At 38.1% G+C, this 23,575-nt stretch overlaps 2 protein-coding genes across 7 annotated transcripts in view; both read left to right on the top strand.

Moving 5' to 3' along the window:
• The window catches only part of NRG1 (neuregulin 1), a 1,096,123-nt gene that overhangs the window by 964,587 nt on the left and 107,961 nt on the right, over positions 1-23,575 (top strand). The window contains exon 1 of one of the 6 annotated variants that reach the window (XM_077144413.1): positions 19,095-20,071. The exons of 4 other annotated variants lie outside the window; for them this stretch is intronic. In XM_077144413.1, coding sequence (XP_077000528.1) covers positions 19,405-20,071 — 667 coding nt within the window. In that variant the 5' untranslated portion in view covers positions 19,095-19,404. Of the gene's footprint in view, positions 1-19,094; positions 20,072-23,575 lie in introns of those variants that run through there. One more of the 6 variants, XM_077144412.1, reaches the window with a different exon arrangement.
• LOC143669833 (uncharacterized) lies at positions 18,759-19,081 on the top strand. The gene has a single exon (XM_077144418.1). The coding sequence runs from the start codon at positions 18,892-18,894 to the stop codon at positions 19,078-19,080; it is 189 nt and encodes a 62-aa protein (XP_077000533.1). The 5' UTR covers positions 18,759-18,891; the 3' UTR covers position 19,081.

Here is a 23,575-nt window from a genome sequence, read left to right as displayed (position 1 = left end):
TAACCTGGTTCTAAGGAGATTTAACCTGATGGTGGGTTATTTGTCTGACCTCTAGTGACAGACTCTTGGCAAAGCCTAAGGGAAGAATTTTTGAGAAACACTTCAGAAGATTTATGTTTCAGTTTAGAAGCCTGTCTAAAAGCATTTCTACCATTTAAATAAAGCCTTTCCTTTATTATGGGAGGTATGTAGAGGCAGAAAAAGCCTATGGTTGATACTCTCTGCACTGCAGTGATATGTAAAAGAAGTACTTTTTCTGCTAGGTTAAATTGCTCTGCGTGCCTCCTGCTGTCAGTTCCATGATTTAGTTAAATACAGATGCTTTTAAAGGATCTTTATACTACATCATGCATATTTAATAGTTTTATAAAATATCTGTATGCATAACTGGGTAGGAAATGCAGCAGTAGAGAAGCTCAACTTCCACATCTGAGCCTTTGGCCTAATACTGCCCAGTGTCCCAGTCAACCATTAAAAATATCTGTTTGGGATGGAAATGTCTGAACAATTCAATTGTCCTATTTATTTCAACAAACTGAAGCTTGCTTAACTCTTTTGATTTTTGTCTGTAGTATAAACTTCATATTTTCTCTATTCACATTGTTCCTAGATATTCCAGTTCGCTAGAGATAAAAGTATAGCCTTTAAAAAAAAAATCCCTTCTAATAAATTAATGGAATTGTGTGGAGGACACAAAGAGCTCTTAGATTTTCTGCAGCAATTAAGGGTTTGCCATATTAAGATTCCCCATTGCTATTAGATAATGGTTCAAATTGTATAAATCTTTTACCCTTGATACAATTTTAAAATTCATCTTTGAAGTCAATTCCTTCAAGTAAAAGTGATAGGAAGATGATGGGGTCATACTGTGGAGGAAGGAAAGTAGCCAAGTACAGGTAATTGAATGTAGAATTGGTATATGTTTTGTTTGTTTGGCATTGGCATATGAGTATAATAAAACTTACAAGAGTATTCCAGGAGAGGTGTCATATATTGTACCCCAAAACAGCCATGATAAAAACCTTAATGACTTTCCAGCATTTAATATTATGAAGAATTTCAAACATGCAGAAAAACTGAGAGATTTATACAGTAAACAATTTATGCCCATTACCTACATTTTACAGTTAACATTTGCTTTATCATTTATCTATCAATCAGTTCATTTTATTTTTTGACGCAATTTCAGATGAGTTGCAGACATGACTACATTTTATCCGGAATATCCCAGTATGCATGATATGTATGTCCTATTACATTATTTACAATAATATATAGATGATAGATTGTGCCAACAAACAGAATGTATCTTTCTCTTGAATGACCCACCCTATTTGTACCTGCAGTTTTCTAGTCATCGTGTTCCAAAGTATGATGACTCAGTCATCAGCAACCTGTTTTCCTGCTCCTGACAATTTCCCCTTCTGCTGTTCCAATCTTCTCTCTTTCCAAATTAAAAAAGGATATAACCCTGACTCACCAGTTCTCATATAGTGACAATTCTTGATATAGTATGTGTTTGAGTCATGAAAATAATGGTTAGGCTGATTTTTATTTTGAAATGGCAGTCTTCTTTCTTGAAGATATATTCCCTTTCTTCTAAATTTTCCCATTTAAGTAGTAAAGTTAATTATAATGTTTCAGTTGTTCAGGTAATTTCTAATCTCCAGCCAGTTCTCAGCAAATACTCTATAGCCAATATCCCCCTTAATTTGATGAAAATGTGTTGAGTAACTCTGAAACCAAGTATGAATATTGGACCTCTAGATAACCTTCAGAAAGAAGGCAATTAAATAAACTTGTGATCAAAAGTATAATAGGAACATTATATAGAGTAAACTTTCAAATAGAAACACAATCTCAGTCAAAGAGCCAAGGTGAGATTTTCTTTAGGAATAATTTAGGAGAGTAGTGATAGCAAATTAGTAACTATCCAAAGTAACAGTTACTTGGTATCTACAGTAGTATTATGTAACTAAAGAGCTTTCTTTGTAGAAATGAACTGAAAAGGGAAGGAGGAATAGACTGAATTCTAGTCCTGTGTCTGAAGTTAATTTCTTTTGTGTGACCCTAAGGAGTTATTTTTTTAATTTATTTTTTACCTCCTGGATCTTTTACCTTCTTGTAGAATAGGAAATTCCTCTGTAAGTCCTGTTTCAGCTCTAACATTCTTTCAAAGAGAATTTTAAATCTAATTATTATTGAGACAATTTATTTTTGCATTAAACCTAAATCCTTTTACTCCAAATAATTTTTGAGATATAAAAAGGGAAATGGATCCTTCTTAAACAAATTTGGCTCTAGCAGCATAGAAAGTTTTAACTTGGAGATCAAATCATTAGATATTTTTATCTTATGATGTTCAAATTCGTATTTTTAACATAATACAAATTGTAACCACGCAGAAGAAGCTTCTACCCCCTCTCTGAGAAGCAGCATAAAAATACGAGGTCGGCATTTCATTTTAAATGGGATACCTCCACGTCTATGAACATCTTAAAGCTTGTGACCTTACTACAGTATTGCCAATTAGGTAGCTTACTCAGAATGCAAAATTCTCAGAATTATAAATTTGGACCATGTTTAAATGTGGAACATTTCAGGAAACTCCCTTCCCTGAGCTTCCTTTATTCCAGTAAACTGTGAGGGTTTATCTTATACATGGGTTTATGTGAATTTTCAGAGTCTCTTGAGTAGATGATGCACTCTGATGAGTAACTCATAGCTACTGTCTCAAGTCCACATCTCCTGCTCAGTAGTTTGACACAGAGGACTTGAAAATCAAAATCACAAATATTTCTAGAGCTTTTGCTATGAGCAATATACTGTGCTATTCAGTGCATTTCTGATTTATTCGGGGACCAGTTTATAAAGTTAGCTGATAAGCAGATGGACTATAAACAAATAGCTAGTGTACAAGTCTAGATGAAGTTTAAGTACTTACATTTTTGAAGCCCTGCTGAACTTGTAAGAAATTGGCATTGGTGATTAGGAGTATTTATTTCCTATATTTAACTGTAATTTATCTTACTACACTAAGGTACATCTGTAGTAATTTATTTAAATAAGATTATACATGGATTGTAAAGTGATAGCATAAAATACTCAATATCCTTGTACTTCTGCTACATTTTCCAAAAAATTAGAGAGACAAACAAATGAGAAATTCTCTTAGCTGTTCAGCTCTTAACCGTATTGGTGAATATTTATGAAATAAAACAAAGATAATTGTTCAAGGTAGGTAATCCAACATGTAGTGCCCTAATAAACATTATGAATGATCATCCATTTATGTTGCATCAGAGTAGTCATTACAGAGATAATTTTCATTTGGTTTACCTTTTTTATATTACACAGATATACATACACACCATAATTTGATATTATTTGAATTTACTCACAAACTCTGTCCATGTCTTTAAGATGATTTCTTATAATTTGTTCATGCCTCTTGTAGTGCAGTTTCCATATTGATGCCTTCATTCAACAATAAGTATTAATTCCGTTCTGCAAGTCAGACAGGTTTTAGATGCTAGGATAAAGCAATGAAAATGACACAAATGCTTTGCCCTGTTGAACCTAATGCTGTCTTCATGACTTAATCACAAATTTGATAGCAAAGCACTTTGTGTGGAAAACATAGATAATGCAGAATGACTGATTGCCCCATTCTTTGTTCATATCTCTACTATATTTTAAATAGAGAAATGGGGAGGTGGGAGTTGAATAATTGTAAATAATATTTTAAGTGTGAAAATAAGACAGTTATAAACCTTTAATATCTTCTCATAAAACTCCTTTTTAAAGCAATTTTATTGAGATATATTCACATATAATAGTCCATCCAAAGTGTACAAACAGTGGCTTTTGTTATAATCACAAGTTGTGCTTTTTCATCGCCACAATCAACTTCATTACTCCAAAAAAGAAAAGCCCCATACCTCTAGCAGTCACTTCTCAATCTTCTGTCCTTCTCCAGCCCTACATAACCACTAATCTAATTCTATCTCTCTTACATTTTACATAAATGGGATCATTCAATGCATAGTCCTTTGTGTCTGGTTTCTTTCACTTAGCCTAATGCTGGGTTGTTTTTTTTTTTTTTTTTTTGATTAAAGAGTTATGGATTTTCAGAAAAGTCATTAAAAATATAACGGTCCCACCTACCCTCTTATTGTTGACACTGCATTAGTTTGGTACCTTTGTTACAAGTGATGAAAGAATATTATAATATTACTGTTAATTATAGTCCGTATCAGGTGTATTTTTCCATAAGCCACTATATTATTAGCATCTTATAATAGTGCAGTATATTACTTTAATTAATGAACTTCCCCTTTCAAAAAGAAAAAAGAAAGGAGGGAGGAAGGAGAGAGAGAAGGAGGGAGGGAGGGAAGGAGGGAGGGAAGGATGAAGAGAGAGAGAGAGAGACAGGCAGAGAGAAAGAAAGAAGCTCCAGCTCCCTTTTCTCTACCCCTGTTCTGTTCCCCGGTAATGTATATTCTAGATGCTAGCTTTATGAGTTTTGTTTGTTATAATTAGTTTATATCAGTGAGATCATATGATATTTGTCCATTTGTGTCTGGCTTGTTTCACTCAACATAATGTCCTCAAAGTTCATCCCTGTCACATGCATCAGGACTTCAAACTTTTTTTACAGCTGAATAATATTCCATCATATGCATACCACATTTTATCTATTCATCAGTTGATGGACACTTGGGTTGCTTCATCTTTGGCAATTGTGAATTGTGTCAATATAAGCATTGGTTTAGGAATATGTGTTCAAGTCCCTACTTTAAATTCTTCTGGGTATATACTTAGAAGTGAGATTGCTGGATCTTATGGAAGTTCTATACGTAGCTTCCTGAGGAATTGGCAGAGTGTATTCCATGGTGGCTATACCATTTTACATTCCCACCAGCAGTGAATGAGTGTTCCTATTTATCCACATCTTCTCCCAAACTTGTAGTTTTCTGTTTTATTAACAGTGGCTTTTCTAGTAGATGTGTAATGATATCTCATTGTGGTTTTGATTTGCATTTCTCTAAAAGCTAGTGATGTTGAGCATCTTTTCATATGCTTTTTAGCCATTTTTGTTTCCTCTTTGGAGAAATGTCTATTGAGTCTTTTGCCCATGTTTAAATTGAACTGTTTGTCTTTTTATTGATGAGTTTTAAATTTTCCTTATATATTCTGGATATTAAACCCTTAGTGGCTATGTGGTTTCCAAATATTTTCTCTTATTCAATAGGTTGTTTTTATACATTCTTGACAAGATTTTTTGAAGCACGAAAGTTTTTAATTTTGAGGGGTTCTCATTTATCAATTTCTTCTTTCATTGCTTGTTCTTTGGATATAAAGTTTAAGAAACCATTGTCTACCACAAGCTCTTGAAGATGCTTCCCAACATTTTCTTCTAGGAGTCTTATGAGCCTGGTTCTTATATTTAGGTCCTGGATCCACTTTTGAGTTAATTTTTGTATAAGGTGTGAGACAGGAATCCTCTTTCATTCTTTCTGCTTGGTTTGGGATTAGTTTGCTGTTCTTTTTCTCATTCTTTCAGGTGTGCATTAGGTCTTTGTATCTCTTTCTTCTTTTTTAATGTAGATTTAATTTAGGGCTATGAATTTCCCTCTCAACACTGCCTTCTCTGCATCCCATAAATTTTTTTTAATACCAAAAAAAACACCAAACAAATGCAAACATTCTTATTTTGATCATTCTGTTTTACATATATAATCAGTAATTCATAATATCATCACATAGTTGCATATTCATCATCATGATCATTTCTTGGAACATTTGCATCTCTTCACAAAAAGAAATAAAGCGAAAACAGAAGAGATATTTACTGATTTTTCCTTTCAATTTCCTCCTTGATCCCCTGATTGTTTAGAAATGTGTTGTTTAACTTGCATGTATTTGTGAATTTTCCAATTCTCTGCCTGTTACTGATTTCCAGCTTCATTCCATTGTGGTTAAAGAAGTTGCTCTTTATAATTTCAATCTTTTAAAATTTATTGAAACTTGTTTTGTGACCCCACATGTGGTCTATCTTGGATTACAATCCATGTGCACTTGAGAATAATGTATGTCCTGCCTTTTTGGGGAGCGATGTTCTGTATATGTCTGTTAGGTCTAGCACATTTATCATATTGTTCATGTTTTGTTTCCTTATTGATCCCCTGGCTAGATGGTCTGTCTGTTGATGAGAGTGGTGTATTGAAGTCTCCAATCATTATTTTAGTGATGTCTTTTTCTCCCTTCAGTTTTGCTAGTATTTGCCTCATGTGTTTTGGGGCACCCTGGTTGTGTGCATAAATATTTATGATTGTTATTTCCTCTTGGTGGATTGCTCCCTTTTATTAATTTATAGTGCCCTTCTTGTGTCTAATAAAAATTTTACCTTTAGAATGTAGTTTATCTGATATTAGTATAAGTACCCCTTCCCTTTTTTAATTACTGTTTTCATGGAATACCTTTTTCCAAGCTTTCATTGTCAACCTATTTGTGTCTTTGGGTATAAGGTGATTTTCTATTAGACAACATATAGATTGATCCTAATTTTATATCCATTCTGCCAATCTGTGCCTTTTGATTTGGGAGTTTAATCCATTAACATTCATTGTTATTACTATAAGTGCACTATTTATTTCAACCATTTTATCCTTTGGCTTTTATATGCCATATCTTATTTTTGCCTCTCTTTAGTTACCTTTACTGATAATCTTCATTTCTACATTCTCCTCCAAGCCTCTCCACCTGCCTTTTCCTTTCAGCCTGTTGAACTCCTGTAGTATTCCTAGTAGGGCAGGTCTCTTGTTGACAGTCTCTCTAAATTTCTGTTTATTTGTGATTATTTTAAACTCTCCTCATTTTTGAAGAGCAGATAAAGAATTATTGGTTGGAAGTTTTTCTTTTTAATTACCTTAAATATATCATACACTGCCTTTTTGCTCCATGGTTTCTGATGAAAAATTGACACTTTATCTTATTGCAGTTCACTTGTATGTGATGAATCACTTTTCTCTTGCTGCTTTCAGGATTCTCTATCTTTGGCATTTGTCATTCTGCTTAGTGTATCTTTTGGAGATGATCTTTTAAGGGTTATTCTGTTTGAAGTACATTCTGCTTCTTGGTCATGTATATTTATGTCTTTCATAAGAGTCAGAAAAATTTTGGTCATTATTTTCTTTTCCTGTCCCCTTTACTTTCTCTTCTTTTGAGACACCCATAATGCAAATGTTTTTATGCTTTGTGCTGTCATTCAATTCCCTGAGACCCTTCTCAATTTTTCCATTCTTTTGTCTATCTGTTTTTCTGTCTGTGAAATTTCAATTGTCCTGTCTTCTAATTCACTGATTCTTTCTTCTACCTGTTTAAATCTGCTGTCATATACCTTTAGTGTATTTTTAATCTTTTTTTATTGTGCCTTTCATTCCCATAAGTTCTGTTATGCTTTTTTCATACTTTCAATTTTTTTCATGCTCACCCAATGTCTTCTTAATATCCTTTCTCTCTTTAGCCATATTTCCTTCATCTCCCTAAATTGATTTAGGAGATTTGTTCAAACATCTTTGATTAGCTGTTAAAAAATCTGTTTCTCCTCTGAGGTTTGAATTTGCTCTTTTGATTGGGCCATATCTTCTTGTTTCTTAGGATGACTTGTAGTTTTTGCTGATGTCTAGGCTTCTGATTATCTTGATGAGCTTACTCTGGATGTCAGTTTATTTCTCTTGTCTGGGGTTTTAATCTTGATTGATGTGCCAAGGAACTTCTTGGACACTTGGTTCAACTTATTCTAGACCTTTAGAGTTGCCCATGTTGAACTGATCTGTAGTTTTTAAGCTTTTCTTCATCTGATTCTTGCCCTGAGTATGTGGTACAATTTTTAAGATTATACTATTTGTGCAACTGTTTCACACCCATATGGAAAAAATACTTTCCTCTGATCCTTCTCCAGGAAAAAGAAATTTTTTTGCCCCTATAGTTTTCTTGTTTTGTTTTGTTTTTTCATTCCATCTCTCTCCTTTTATCTGGAGGGAAAATACTGGGAGGAGAGTCACCCCAGAGAGAACTTTCCAAGTTACTGTTAATACACGGCCTCCATGAAGGGGGTACAAACAGTTCCAAAGGGCCCTGGGAAGAGAGTGAGGAAATCTACCAAAAAGACTTTCCAATGGTTCACTGAAGCTGCACTTTCCTGGCCTGCCCAGCAGATGCACACTTCAGAACACTTTCCCTTGCAGACCTAAGGAGGCTCTGTGCTTTCAAACTTCACCCCAGTCAGTGGTGAGATTGAAACAATGACCAGGGGGTCCCTCTCCCGTGTGGGCTAAAACCACGGCTCAAAGCCGGGACTTAGCAATCACAACTTGCTGACCAAAAGCTGTGATCAGTACAAGCCATGCCCCCACCTCTTCTTGGAGGAAAGGGCTTTCACATCCCTCTCCATCTGCAGCAGCCAGCCAGGAACCAAATGCAATCCAGCCACACTGGCAGTCATCGCTGAGCACTTTACTCACAGTTCTTTGCCATAGTGTCTCAGCCTCCTCATCCTGCTCTTCCCAGGATGCTGCCCAGTGCTCCCCTGGGCTCCCGAGCCCCTTAGCAATTGTTTCAGACCATTTCTGCCTGTCCTGTAGAGCTTTTTGGAGATGGATTGAGTACCGCAGCTCTCTACCGTGTCGTCTTCCCCAGAAGTCCCATCTCTTATACAACATCTTTTGAATTGAAACTCTCAATGACATATCAATTTATTGTATCTTTATTTGTGCTTTTGGGGTCCTTAGGATAAAGTATCACATCATCACCATCAATTTGGAGTCTGTACTAAATTAATAATTATCAGACATTCAGGGCCACATTACCTAATGAGAGTTTGTAGAAGAAAGAGCAGCCTACACATGAGTCCCGTTATTTCAATTGAGGCCGCTAATGAAACTGGTCAGCAATCACACATTCTTTAAAAAGGAAATGTTAGGGAAGTTGGAACCATGAAGAATGTCTAGTGTAATTTTTTATGAGGTAAAATGGACACAACACAAAATCTTTTTAAAGTTATCAATTCATTGGCATTTAGTACATTAATGATGTTATGTAACCACCAAGTCCATCTAGTTTCAAAACATGTCCAGTGTAATTTTTTTTTAAGTTGACTTGTTAAATTAAAAATAAAATAAATTGTGTTTGTATATAACTAATGATTTTCCCTTTGGGGAGAACAAAATTGATAGGTTTCATTAAAGTAAACTCACTGTAACTATCGTGTACAATAAAAATCCTTCTGTATAGAACTCTGTTCTAGTTTGCTAGCTGCTGGAATGCAATATACCAGAAACGGAATGGCTTTTAACAAGGGGAATTTAATGAGTTGCTAGTTTACAGATCTAAGGCCGAGAAAATGTCCCAATTAAAACAAGTCTATAGAAATGTCCAATCAAAGGCATCCGGGGAAAGATACCTTGGTTCAAGAAGGCCGATGAAGTTCAGGGTTTCTCTCTCATCTGGAAAGGCACATGGCGAACGCAGTCAGGGCTCCTCTCTCGGCTGGACAGGCACATGGCGAATACGGTATCATCTGCTAGCTTTGTCTCCTGGCTTCCTGTTTCATGAAGCTCCCCGGGAGGCGTTTTCCTTCTTCATCTCCAAAGGTTGCTGGCTGGTGGACTCTCTGCTTCGTGGTGCTGCAGCATTCTCTGCTCTCTCTGAGTCTCTCTCTCCAAAATGTTTCCTCTTTTATAGGACTCCAATAAACCAATCAAGACCCACTCAAATGGGTGGAGACATGTCATCCCCTAATCCAGTTAAACAACCATTCTTGACTAAATCACATCAACCAGGGAGATGATCTCATTACAGTTTCAAATATACAGTATTGAATAGGGATTATTCTACCTTTATGAAATGGGATTTATATTAAAACATGGCTTTTCTTAGGGGGCATATATCCTTTCAAACCAGCACATTCCACCCTCTGGCCCCTAAAAAAGACATGTTTTTCCCAAATACAAAATACATTAATTTCATAACAATATTAGAAACCTTAAACCTTTCAGTAGCAATACAATGAAGTACAAAATTAGAGACAGTATAAAATGTCATCAAGTCAGTTACAGGCATGGTCTGTCCTAAGGCAAAATTTTCTCCATTTGCTTTGGACCTTTGAAAACTCATCCACAAGTTATTTGCTGCCAACATACAAAGAAGGAACATTCACAGGATACACAGACACATTTCCATAGGGAGGAAGGAACACAGGGGTCACTGGACCCATACAGTTTCGAAAACCTGCAGGGCAAAGTCCATTAGATTTCAAAGTCTGAGACTCATTTATCCTCAGGGCTTTAGAAAGTGGCAGTCCCACCCTTTCCAAATGCCTACGCCTGCCTCTCTCTGAATGCAACCTTGGGGGATATTGGGGAGACCACCTTTCTCTCGGCTCCACCCTCTCCAAGCATTGGGGCCACACCCGGGCTCTCTGCCATCTCCGGGGCACACGCTCAACCCCTCCATGTGGTGGCAGCCAGGCTCTCCCCAAACCCCAAGGAACGTGCTTCACTCTCTCCAAGACCTGAGGCGGCATGACTCTCCCACTGCAATGAGGTGGAAGGCCCATTCTCTGCCTTTGGGGCAAACTCACCCTCTCCATGGGCTTGGGTGGGTCCGCTCTCCTTGCCCGAGGCTTCTTGACTTCAGACCTCAGTCTCCACGGTTTTGCCTCTGAAGTTATTTTTCCTCCAATGTGTCCCTTCTCTGAACCCCTCAGTCCAGACTGGCAGCAGCTCTGTTTATACAGGTCCCACAGCACTCTCGTTGGCTTTCTATGCAGTAGCCTTGGATCATGCCCATCAGACATAAGGAGTTTCCACAAATCTTTCCTGGATAACTCCATGTCCGATCCTGACTTTCTCTGAAATGGCTGGCTAGTTCCACATTTGGTTAAATTCACACTATACTCTGTAGTCTCCCTTTCTGTAGGCCCAGAATTTTCCGGGACCTCAATTTCTGGTTTCTTTTTACTCAAGAGTTCAGTTTTCAGCTTATCTCTTTCCTGTTGCATTTCACTATAAGCTGCAAGGAGAAACCAGACTGCACTTTCAACATTTAATTTGGAGATCTCTTCTGCTAAATATCCAAGTTCATGGCTTTTAAAATCTGCCTTCCAGCCAAAACTACCAGTCAATTTTGCCAGATTATCTGCCATTTTAAAACAAGGATCGCCTTCCTTCCAGTCTACAATAACATGGACCTCATTTCTGTCTAAGGCCTCATCAGAAGTGTCTTTAGAGTCCACATTTCTACCAACAGTCTCTCCAAAGCATTCTAGGCCTTCTCTATCAAGCTTCTCACAACTCTTCCAAAATCTTCCCTTTATCCACTTAAAAAGCCGTTCCAACATGTTTGGTATTTGCAAACTGTAGCAGCAGCACCCCACTCCTGGTACCAAAATCTGTTCTAGTTTGCTAGCTGCTGGAATGCAATATACCAGAAACGGAATGGCTTTTAACAAGGGGAATTTAATGAGTTGCTAGTTTACAGATCTAAGGCCGAGAAAATGTCCCAATTAAAACAAGTCTATAGAAATGTCCAATCAAAGGCATCCGGGGAAAGATACCTTGGTTCAAGAAGGCCGATGAAGTTCAGGGTTTCTCTCTCATCTGGAAAGGCACATGGCGAACGCAGTCAGGGCTCCTCTCTCGGCTGGACAGGCACATGGCGAATACGGTATCATCTGCTAGCTTTGTCTCCTGGCTTCCTGTTTCATGAAGCTCCCCGGGAGGCGTTTTCCTTCTTCATCTCCAAAGGTTGCTGGCTGGTGGACTCTCTGCTTCGTGGTGCTGCAGCATTCTCTGCTCTCTCTGAGTCTCTCTCTCCAAAATGTTTCCTCTTTTATAGGACTCCAATAAACCAATCAAGACCCACTCAAATGGGTGGAGACATGTCATCCCCTAATCCAGTTAAACAACCATTCTTGACTAAATCACATCAACCAGGGAGATGATCTCATTACAGTTTCAAATATACAGTATTGAATAGGGATTATTCTACCTTTATGAAATGGGATTTATATTAAAACATGGCTTTTCTTAGGGGGCATATATCCTTTCAAACCAGCACAAACTCTTAGAGATCATTTACTCTATCTTGGGTTCTAAAGGATCTAAGATCATAAAGGACACAATATGCCAGAGTAAACTGATCATCTTTTTATAAAATGTGAACAAAGACGCACAGTCAATATCAAGCTCTTGATACAGTATCTCATAGTATAATTCTTAAAATTATGTCAAATTGGCTTCTCCAAAGACATTTTTACTGTGAATGAGTAAAGTATAATTAGAGTCTTGACTCACCCTTAAAATGCAGAGAAAATACTTGCCCAGCAAGATGAAATGAATTCCATCTGACCCATTTAGCATCATAAATAATTTAGAAAAACATAGACAGCACATGGATTTGGTTTGCTCACAAAGAACTTTTCTGTTTAGTTGGGAGAGAAGAATTAAAGGAAAAATGGTAAAATCTTGGTTATCCCAAACCTTCCATCCACTGAAAGAGTTTGTGGCAGTTGAAAGTTAAGTGTAGTTAGCTGACAGAGCTTCACTAGAACAAAATAAACTCATATAAGTGATACTTTGGAGTAATGACAAAAAATTATTAATGAGGAAATATATGAACTGGACCTTAAAATATCTGAAAAAATGGAGGGTAATAGAAAGGGAATTTTAGATAGAGGGATGGATATGACACAAGTCCATCAGCTTTTAGATAGAGAGATAGATATGACAGAAGCCTATCAATTATTAGAGGTACCATAATTATACCATAATCTGTATAATTCAGTGTTATACATTGGATGGATGGCATGGTTCTAGATTCTGTATGGCCAGATGCTAGTAATCTTGCCTTCAAATAAATTGCATTCTTAAGCCCTGTATGTATGATGTAAATAAATAATGTATGACTGTGTACAATTGAAGACGGCTGCATCTGCGATTTGGAAGCATAAGAAGAGTTCCACAGAGGAGCTAAGAGTTGAGCTGGGGCGTGTGATTTTTGGATAAGGGGAAAGAGGTTAATAGATCCATTTTTTGTTCGTAGAAGCAGCATATTTAAGGTTACCCTTAAGCCCAGGAGCTTTCCTGTTAAAATCATAATTTCAAAATTTTTACCAATTAAATAATTATAATGTAATACATAATTGTCTCTAGAAATTGCAATTCAAAAAGGAAATTGCTGCTATCATCATCTATTTGATTTATTATCATCATCGATATTAGATACTAAGAAATGAATTCTACTCTTCAGCCCTGAAACTTAGGAGCTAGGCTAGATTTCTTCAGAGAGAACATTTTGAGAAAGGAATAGCAGCCAAATACAGGGAAAAAATGTAAAAGAAAAAAATTAGTTTGGTTAACACTTTTAAGCAAAATGATGTTCACCATCTTCTCCCATCTTCTGGAGCTATGTTACTGTGGTAGTTAGATTCAGTTGTCAACTTGGCCAGGTGAAAGCACCTAGTTCTGTTGCTGTGGACATGAACCAATGGTAGGTGAATCTCATCTGTTGCTAATTACATCTGCAGTTGGCTAGGAGGCGTGTCTGCTGGAATGAGTGACGTTTAACTTAATTGGCTTGTGCTTAAATGAGAGAACGCAATGTAGCACAGTCTAGCAGCTTGGCATTCCTCATCTCAGCACTTGCAGCTCAGCTCGGGCCCTTGGAGATGGAGAAAGAAATCACCCCGGGCAAAGTTGTTGGAACCCAGGGGCCTGGAGAGAAGACCAGCAGAGACCATCCTGTGCCTTCCACGTAAGAAAGAACCTCAGTGGAAAGTTAGCTGCCTTTCCTCTGAAGAACCAACAAAATAAATCCCCTTTTATTAAAAGCCAATCCGTCTCTGGTGTGTTGCATTCCGGCAGCTAGCAAACTAGAACAGTTACATAGTTCTGAAAATAAAATAAATTAATTAATGCAAGTAGAAAACTGCATAACCTAACTTGAATTGAAGCATTTGAGAAATCTGAGTATTTTTTAATTTGATGATATAATAGTTTTCCCTTCATCGGAGGTGGCTTAGAAGGAAGCTGGAATATGATGAAAATTGATCAGAAAACAAAAATATGTACTTAGACTTTCAAATGCTATTTTATATCACTATGTCTTCCTCTTGACCTAGATTGAGTCACTAATATTTACTTCCCTTACCTTTTGTGATGTATTAGTGGTGACTGCAAATTCCTGTCACTGTTTCTATTGCACTTTATGCTGGCACTGGGACCCTTAACCGTTAAGATAAACTATGTCTTGGTTTGCCAGGCTGCTGTGACAGGTACTAAGCAATGAGTTAGCTTAACAGAAATTTATTGAATCACAGTTTTAGGACTAGAATTCCAAAATCAACGTGTCGACAAGGCCATACTTTCTCCTTGACTTCTGTAGTGTTTTGATGCTTACTTTCCACAATCTTGGGGCTCCCTGACTTGCCTCTCTTCCCATTACAGGTAATGATTTGATCTTCTTCTGTGCTTTTTTCTGACTTTTGACTTTTTATAAGGTCTCCAGGAATATGGATTAAGGGTAAACCAATTCAATTTGGCCATACCTTATTAGGATCTTAGAAGATCTTATTCACAAATGAGACCACACCTTAACTGATAATGCAGCTTCAAGGTATCTTGTTTACAAATGGGTTCACAGTCAAAAGAATGCAGATTAAGATGCTGTCTTTCTGTAGAGCACATAATCCAATTTACCGTACAGTGGAAGTAACCTATGTGACTGCTATTTTTTTTTTTCTTTTTAACATGGGTTTTTTTTTTTTTTTCTTTTAAACATGGGCAGGCACCGGGAATCGAACCCGGGTCCTCTGGCATGGCAGGCAAGTGTTCTTGCCTGCTGAGCCACTGTGGCCCACCCCCTATGTGACTTCTAGACCCAGTCTTTAAGAGGACCATCAGTTTTTTGCTTCCTCCCTCTTGAGATGCTTCCTCTCAGAACCCAGCCATCATGCTGTGGGAAGCCAAAGCCACTTGAATGTTTTAGCCCAATTGCCCCTCCAGCTGATAACTGCCCCATCCATCTCTACCCAGTAAATCCACAGAGTAGTGAGAGATAATAAAATGTTTTGTTTTAAGCTATATTTTAGAGTTGTTTGTTTTACAGCAACACGTAACTGAAACACATTCCCAAAGTAAGTCCTGAGACAGACCATGGAAGAACTCATTTGATTTAAACTATAAGAAGATAATATATTAAAGGCCAATCCTTTTAACTTCTGAAAACCATTAGGCAATGTATTAAAAGGCTCTTATTTTGGAAAGTAGGTACCTTTAAGGTTGATTATAAACTACATTAAGGGAACAATGCCTATTTTTATTTATTTATTTTTAAATAGTTGGGCACCAAATTCTGCTTTATTTATTTTTGCATGGGCAGGCACCAGAAATCGAACCTGGGTTTCCAGCATGGCAGGCAAGAACTCAGCCTGCTGAGCCACTGTGGCCCTATTTTTACTTTACAGTTACGCTTTTTTACTCTACTGCTCTCCTACTGAGGCAATATGCAATCAATACATAATGATATGTGCTCTTGATTAAAATAGAGAAGCAGTATTATCCAGCCAAAATAGCTTGAACCTTGGAGCTAGAGCTTGATTCAACTCTTGGCCTTGTCACTTACTAGAAGTGTGTCTATGGCTAAGTTACCTAAGTTACCTGAACCCACATTTCTTTATTTTCAAGAAAATACATACTGCAGTGGCTCAGTGAAGATCACAAATAACGTATGTAAAGACCCTAGCAGAGTGCCTGACACAAAGAATGAGCTGTAATAATTGTATTTTTTTTTAATATTTTGGTTGAGGCAAGATGGTAATGTCGTTTTAAGAAGGTAGTAAAAAATGACCCCTTGTCCATGTTTTAAAGAGGATATGGAAATAAGGGTATGTCTGAGCTTTAAAAGGACAGTGCTTGAAGGGATAAAGGTTATAACTTTGAATTTTTTCCTATGAACATGTATATTTTCTCTGAAGAAAATTCTGATGTCTAGCCTCGTTCATGTTGCCCTTTTCCACCTTCCTTCTTTATTGCTCTAAAGGAATTGATCGAGGGATAAAGGTAACTTCTGGCTCTTAGAGCCAAGGATAGAATAATGAAGAATACCTTTTATTCTTCACCTCCTGTCCCAGGCTCTTTTCCCAGTTATGCTCACCTTCCAATGTGGAGGGGGAAAAAAATTATAGGAAACTGGCTTCCTGTAAACTGATCTTCTTGCACCAGGATGCCATAAGGTTCATGGAGTACCTTTTTAGGAAGGTCACATATATATCCGAAGGTCATTGATTTGCATAGTCCAGGAGAGAGAATAACTATTCCAGCTCACAGTATCCTGTCTCTGATGTTTTTTTTTTTATAATCTTTGTTTAATGCATGATTTCCCTCTGTGAGTGTTGGAAACTGTGAATATAGCTACTATAGAGTAGGAAAGTGCCCAGTGATTTACTTGTCTGCTAAATGTGTGTGCTCTTGATGGCTAAGGTGAGGAGACTATTAGTCATTGGTGCAAATTGAAGATCACTTTTCTCAATTGTGGGTTATTGTCCTTGGTACCTTGTCATACCTGCCTGATAGTGGCTACCTGGACCTCATCTTGGCCTTCGAGATTTAGATGACCTTGAACATTCGTGAAATGCCATCATATTATAGTTGACATTGGTTTGGGGGCAAGATTGAGAAGTTAAGTGCCACATATTTAAACTAAACATTCTTTGAAGGAATTATATGTTCCCTTTACTTAGCATAAAATTACTTGTTTCTGAATATTTACATGAATAAGATCTCAATACCTGTCAGTTTGAATGCAATAAATGCTTCAGTATAGATTTTCTACAGGATGAAATTTCCTGTCCATTGCCAGCATGCTTTGTTCAAGAAAGCTCTCACTGCTTTAATATCAAAGAGTTAAGCTAGAAAGTAAGCATAGGAATTACTTTAAAATGCCAGTAACTATTCTATACATGCAGTTATGGCTATAACTATGTACATTTATTTAGGCTTTTGTCTGTTGTTGTTGTTAGTTGCAGGATTGCACGTACATTTTAAAATATGAGTACCCTCGAAGTCATTTGTAAATGTGGCAAGTTTCATTTTGAGCAGAATGAGCATATTCTTGTTCATGCCCATTGAAAAGTAAAGATATATGCCAACACAGGGAAGAGTGTGGCCGCACACAACATGATGTGTTTAAAACAGCATTTCTGAGGACCTGAGGTCTAAATGTTACTGCTGCTGGGAGTCCTATAATAGTAATGTGGTATAGATTTAGAGAGAATTTTTAAGACTCCTACTGACAGAGGTGAGCAAAATGGTTCCTTGGAAACTATTTGTGTGTCCATCACAGTACAGTGTGGGTTAAAGGTTTAAATATTTGTACTGTGCATTGACATGCAACAGAAGCTTCAGGGGAGCCTGTGCTCTCTATTAAAGACTATGTATTTCTTCCAGTATTTTAAGTATTGCTGTCTTTTTTGTTCTTTTTTAACCAGCATTGAAACTGTCTGTAAGGTAAAGCTACTGAAACCTAACCCAAAAGGCATGCTCTATAGAAAACTCTTCTTAATACTTGCAGTGCTGTTAGAGCTGAGGACATGTGATATGCATTACAGAGCCAAGGGAATTCAAATCTCCGCAGTGTGGAGTCGCAGTGAAAGGCTAATTTAAAAATGAAGTGGTAGCCTCTGCTCCCTTCGTGGCTCTGATACTTCCCAATGTTTCTTATTAGCTCAGTGTTAGTCTGTGGCTGACTTGCAGTGGGACGAGGGAAGTGGAAATTTAACGGGAACCAGAATGGGGGTATATGGAGCTCTTTCCCCTTCTCCAGTGCCCCCTTCTGCTGCCTGCCTACATTCCACATTTCATACTGGGCAGTACAAAGTCTCATGCAATCATTGCAGAAATACCTATTTCCAAAATGGGCTGTAGCCATTTGTCTCCCTAATGGTCCAGAGGCAGAGCTGTCCATGGTTAGACAAAGATTTTCTCACTGTTGGTTGAAAATCAGGTAATAACAGTCCTCTTGGCGAACAAAACTTATTAGAGGTCTAAAGAAGGAATGCTATCTCTCGGCAGCAGGCAGGAAGAAATTGCTGTTGAAAAGCTTACCTCTCTCGGGAGGAATCAGATATCAGACTTTGCCAAGCCTCAGGTCCAATCCATAAGGTCCTACCTACATCCCCTCCCCATCCCAGCTTTGTTAGATTGCTAGCATTGATTGCTGGCTTTTTCTGACCCCACAGTGGGGTGAAGGAAAGAGAGCCAACAAGACTGAAAGCAGGCAAGGTGGGGGTGGAAGTCTGGGGCTGCTTTTGTAAAGGGAAACAAGAGGGGTGGGGGCTCTGGGGGGCTAAGCTTAACTGGTGCCTGCCTGCTTCTCTTTGATTTGATGGCCTTTATTCCTTCTAATTGGATAAAATAGGAAGTCACTGGCAGTCCTGTGTTGCTGGGTCTCCTGATTTCACTCAGACCAGCCTCAGCTCTAGAGTGTGGGTAGAAGGTGGGGGTTGGGAGAGGACAGAGGGGAAAAAATAACGGGAGAGAGAGAGAGAGGGAGACCGTCTTTGGATGAGAACGGAAAAGAAAGACGGGGAGGATGAAGACGGGAAGAGCCGCAGAGAAAGAAAGTGAATGAGACTCAAGAAGGACAAAGAGGAGTGGTTGGGGGGCGGGGGTGGAGGCAGGGCGGGGAAGGGAGTCACCGCCCCTCCCGGGTGTACTCTTCCCTTCGGATCCCTCGGTGAGGATACTGTTTGCAGGGATGCTCGGAGGGCAGGCACCTGCTGCTCTGTAATGATTCAGCCTCTTTCAGCCTTCGCATTAACACAACAGGATGCTGTTGCTACTGGCGCTGCTGCCTCTCCTGCCGCCGCCGCTGCTGCCGCCGCCGCCGCCACCCCTGGTCCTGCTTTTGCTTTTACTTCTCCTGCATGACAGTTGTTTTCTTCATCTAAGCAGACACCAGCTTCAGATGCTCGAGGTGAGAAGCCTGCCTTTCAGTTTGGGCTACTGGTTTACTTAATCAAACAGCACTCAGCTCGTTTTCTCTTCTTGGCCCCCGTGCCTTGGACAAGCTGGGATGATTTGAAGAAGCATTGAAAAGAACTAGAAAAGTGGCCGGGAAGCAGCAGCTAAAAAACTACCATATACTTTTAATTTTGTAGTTACTAGAAGCTTTTTTTTTTTTTCCCCGGTCCTTCTTCCCGAACTCCTCTTGCTTTTGATAATGGCCTTGGACTTGGACTACTTATTGATTTCCCTCTCTAAGATGCTGTATCATTTGGTTGGGGAGAGCTCTGCATGGTAATGGACCAAGGGAGAGGCCAGGCCTTCTGGAGGTGAGCCGATGGAGATTTATTCCCCAGACATGTCTGAGTTAGCTGCTGAGAGGTCGTCCAGCCCCTCCACTCAGCTGAGTCCAGACCCATCTTTTGATGAGCTTCCGGCAGCAGAAGATATGCCAGAGACCCAGACTGAAGATGGGAGAACCCCCGGACTCGTGGGTCTGGCTGTTCCCTGCTGTGTGTGCCTGGAAGCTGAGCACCTGCGAGGTTGCCTCAACTCAGAGAAAATCTGCATTGTCCCCATTCTGGCTTGCCTGGTCAGCCTCTGCCTCTGCATTGCTGGCCTCAAGTGGGTGTTTGTGGACAAGATATTTGAGTATGACTCTCCCACTCACCTTGACCCTGGGGGGTTAGGCCAGGACCCTATTATTTCTCTGGATCCAACTGCTGCCTCAGCTGTGTGGGTGTCATCTGAGGCATACACTTCACCTGTCCCTAGGGCTCAATCTGAAACTGGGGTTCAAGTTACAGCACAAGGTGATGGTGCCATTGCATCCTCTGAACCTTCAGCTGCACCACCCCCGAAGAACCGCATTTTTGCTTTTTCTTTCCTGCCGTCCACTGCACCATCCTTTCCTCCACCTACTCGGAACCCCGAGGTGAGAACACCCAAGTCAGCAACTCAGCCACAAACAACAGAAACTAATCTCCAAACTGCTCCTAAACTTTGTAAGTAGAGAGAGAGAGATGCAAAAAGGAAAGGGGCGGGATTGAGGTCCCATAAGAGGTTCTCAGGCATGTAGCTGTTTCCGTTTTTTCTTGCATTTTAATTGCACAGTTTTGTTAAAGCCGATCATGTGACTGAGATGCATTGGGTGGCATTGACATGATGAGTTAAAAGATCTTTTCAGCTCCTGGTATGAATTGGTGTTCTAACAGCAGCTTCCTCTAGCCCGATTGTTAAAGCTGGGGTGTGGGTGGGGGCCCTAAACTTCATTGTCTGCAAGTCATGCTCGAATTTAAGTTAAATTCAGTTTACTTCTAACACTTTTTTAAAATTAAAATCATAGACCATCCTTTTATATATACATAAATTTCATGTCCATATACCAGGGACTGTTATTTTGTGTCTTACTTTTTCCGATTTAGACTTCTTTTCACCTACTCTTCACCTTTTTGTTCCCAGCCACCCCATGCTAATGTTATTTTGCTGCATCTCTTTTCCCTGTTCTCTAACCATTTCTCCCACATTTGCCTTTCAATTGTTTTTCCTGACATTGCATCAAGTCATAAAACATTTATAGGGCTCACCTCTCAGTAGTTTGAGACTCTTGCTGTCCTGCCCAGATTATAGTTTCGGTTACAGAGCGCTTATTAGAGGCAGTTTTATTTTGTTCAGGGCATGGTACAATGCATGAAAGGATTTTTCTCAAGTTAGTTTTGTCTTCTGTAATCAGACATTTAAATAGCTTCCTTGGCAGTCATTTAAAAAAGTGTAAGATCCTTTAGTAAGGCACATCATTTTTTAGACATGTGCCATTTTAGCCTGTCTGATTGCAGGAGACTTAGTTTAATAATCCCTGAGTGAACAGAGTCCACGCTCTTAAAACAATACCGACCAATATACTGCTGTTTGCACTGAGTCATTGCAATAGCTTTCTAATGGAGAGTTGACAGGGATGAAACCATGACTAGTCAAGCTGTTCTAAATGTCCATGAAGGAGGGAGGAGTTTTCCCTTTTAAAAAATAATCCAGTTTCTCCTGTTTCTCTATCTTCTTTTACTTTTGTCGTTGATGACTATTTCTTAAGAGAAAAAAAACAAGAGATTAGAATATTTGGCTCTTAATAAAGTGTGTAAAATCTCTTAGAGTTAAAAGAGAGTTGAGGGTAGGGATTCTGTTTTTCCTCTGTATGGTAATGAAGGAAGATACCTTTTCCAGGCATTATGTTCAGTAAGAAGTAGAATAATGTATTATAGAAACTCAGTAAACACTTGAGTCGTGCTTGTGTTGTGTTTTAAGATCATTTCACACACACTGGTTTAAGTGGCAAAGATAAAACAAAAAAGGACTTGTTTTTTCAGGTATAATTAGGGAAGAAACTCCTTTATGCATACACTGCTTTGTATCTTTGTCAAATCCCTGAAGCATCATTAAAGATCTGACAGACATCCCTGCATTTGCTGCCTCTTCCCACCTGGCAAAGTGACCGGGAAATAATACCCAGATGAAATGACAGGCTATAAAAAGCAAGTACAGATCTTGCAAAGAGAAGCAAAATTCACCATGAAGACAAGGTTACTTTAACACCTAAGTTTTCAGATATAATGTGCCTGAATAGGTTTAGTCATCGAAACCTTTCAAAGAAAGATAAGCCTGTGAAAAACTCTACAACTAAATTATTCCATAATTTTGCAAATGGAAGTAAACAAAGAAAATCTGAAACATTTTCCTGATCTTGGGACATGTCAAAAAGTATGTTGTGAAGTTCTGAGAGATTATTTTTTTAAGGTAAATTCTAATACTAAATGTTTTAATAGCTTATACGTTCCTTTTTTTTTTTTCTTTTTCCAAGCCAGGGCATTGATTTTGTGACATTTGAATTGACCAGAAAAGATTTACTGCTGCCTAAAAGCATCACAGTAGCCAGTTCTGGCCAGAGGCACAGCTGCAGCTTTCTGAAGTACATCGGAGATAAGCTTAGAAAAACAGACTGGGGAGTAGTTCTCTATAAAAGTTAGGATTAGAGAGTTGTTTAAAGCATTTTAAAGCCTGTAAGTTTCTCTGCATGGGATACTCTGTGTTAATTTTTTGGGAAAGAAGGAAGGAGGGAAGAAAACTACTAGTATACTAAAAATTGTGAGTCATTCTTTGGAAAGGGTGGTCCAGGAAGCTTTATTTTCAGGGACTTTTAAGTGATCAGTTGTTTAAAAGGTCATAGCCATTAAATAAAGGTAGGCAGAAAAACAAAACAAATAAACAAAAACGCTTAGTATAGGAGTGCCATGTAATAATCTCTTTCATTATTTTCTTTTCAACTGAGAAAGTATCATTTATTTGCAAAAGAACTAGGGTTTTCCTTGGATCATACCTTTCTTCACATGAACTCAGCTGTCATGGCTCAAATTTTAAAATGGCATGATCATATCTGTAACATGCTCTTCAGTGGTCTCAGGACTTAATTCTCCTTTTCCATTTTCTATCTGTCTCAGCAGATTCAGCTTATTATGCACAGAGCTTTAGCCTTCAAGGTCATAGTCTATTGAGGACTAATTGATTCTTCTTCTTCCTGGAGCCTGAAAGAGTGAAAGGGAGACAATCCCAGTAATTGTGTCTGCTGGGTTATTCCCTAAACCTATCTACCTGCCAGTGTTAGGATTTTATCTTATAAATGCTAGAAGTGTTACATTCCTCACTGACCCTTTAAAAATTCTAACATTCTTTGTCTTTATTATAACAAAAGGAAAAATATAACATTTTAAATTGCCTATAAGTATAGTGGCTAGGTCAGTTTTTTAAAAAATGCTAATTTGAATAAGGAAATATGATTTCATATTTTCAACATATTAGTCTATGCAGGCATGTGAATCTTAGGAAATCTAATACAGAGCTGCAATGAAAATTATATTTATTTTTCTTTCTGAATTTTTTTTTACATGTGGTTAATGGCTTTCCCACCAAATCATTACATTGCCATGCTAATTTTAAGTTTTAATTTTTCATCAAATCACATACTACTTGATCATCAATCTGTTTTCTCTTCCAGGGCTTTGGATTTTTTTTTTTTATTATTAATTAAAAGAAATAAAGAAATAAAATAAAACAACATACATAATCAGTAATTCAAATGTCATCTCTTAGTTGCATATTCATCATTTCTTAGAACATTTGCATTAATTCAGAAAAAGAAATAAAAAGACAATAGAAAAAGAAATAAAACGAACACAGGAAAGAAGAAAAAAAAAGATTATACCTACAATACCCCTTGGATTTTTTTTAAATCTCTATTTAGGTAGAAAGAACTGACTTTTGGGTTTTTGAGAACTTAGAGTACCAGAAAAAGATCTGATTAATTAAACCATAGCCAAGAAACTGAGTTGCCATTTTGGAATAAAATGTATTTCTGGGTGGAAGAGCTTGCTTGACAACAGACTTTGGGTGTTGTATTTTCATCTTAGGCTAAATTTGTTTTCCTTTGTTTTAAATCTTTTTATTGGTTGCCTGGCAAACAA

The sequence above is a fragment of the Tamandua tetradactyla genome, chromosome 26, assembly GCF_023851605.1.
Source record: "Tamandua tetradactyla isolate mTamTet1 chromosome 26, mTamTet1.pri, whole genome shotgun sequence".
Taxonomy (NCBI): domain Eukaryota; kingdom Metazoa; phylum Chordata; class Mammalia; order Pilosa; family Myrmecophagidae; genus Tamandua; species Tamandua tetradactyla.
Note: the sequence above shows the minus strand (reverse complement) of the source record. Positions and strands in the feature narration are given on the sequence as shown.

Coding starts and splice junctions, on each gene's coding strand:
- LOC143669833 (XM_077144418.1), top strand. CDS start 18,892: ATGCTGTTGCTACTGGCGCTGCTGCCTCTCCTGCCGCCGCCGCTGCTG.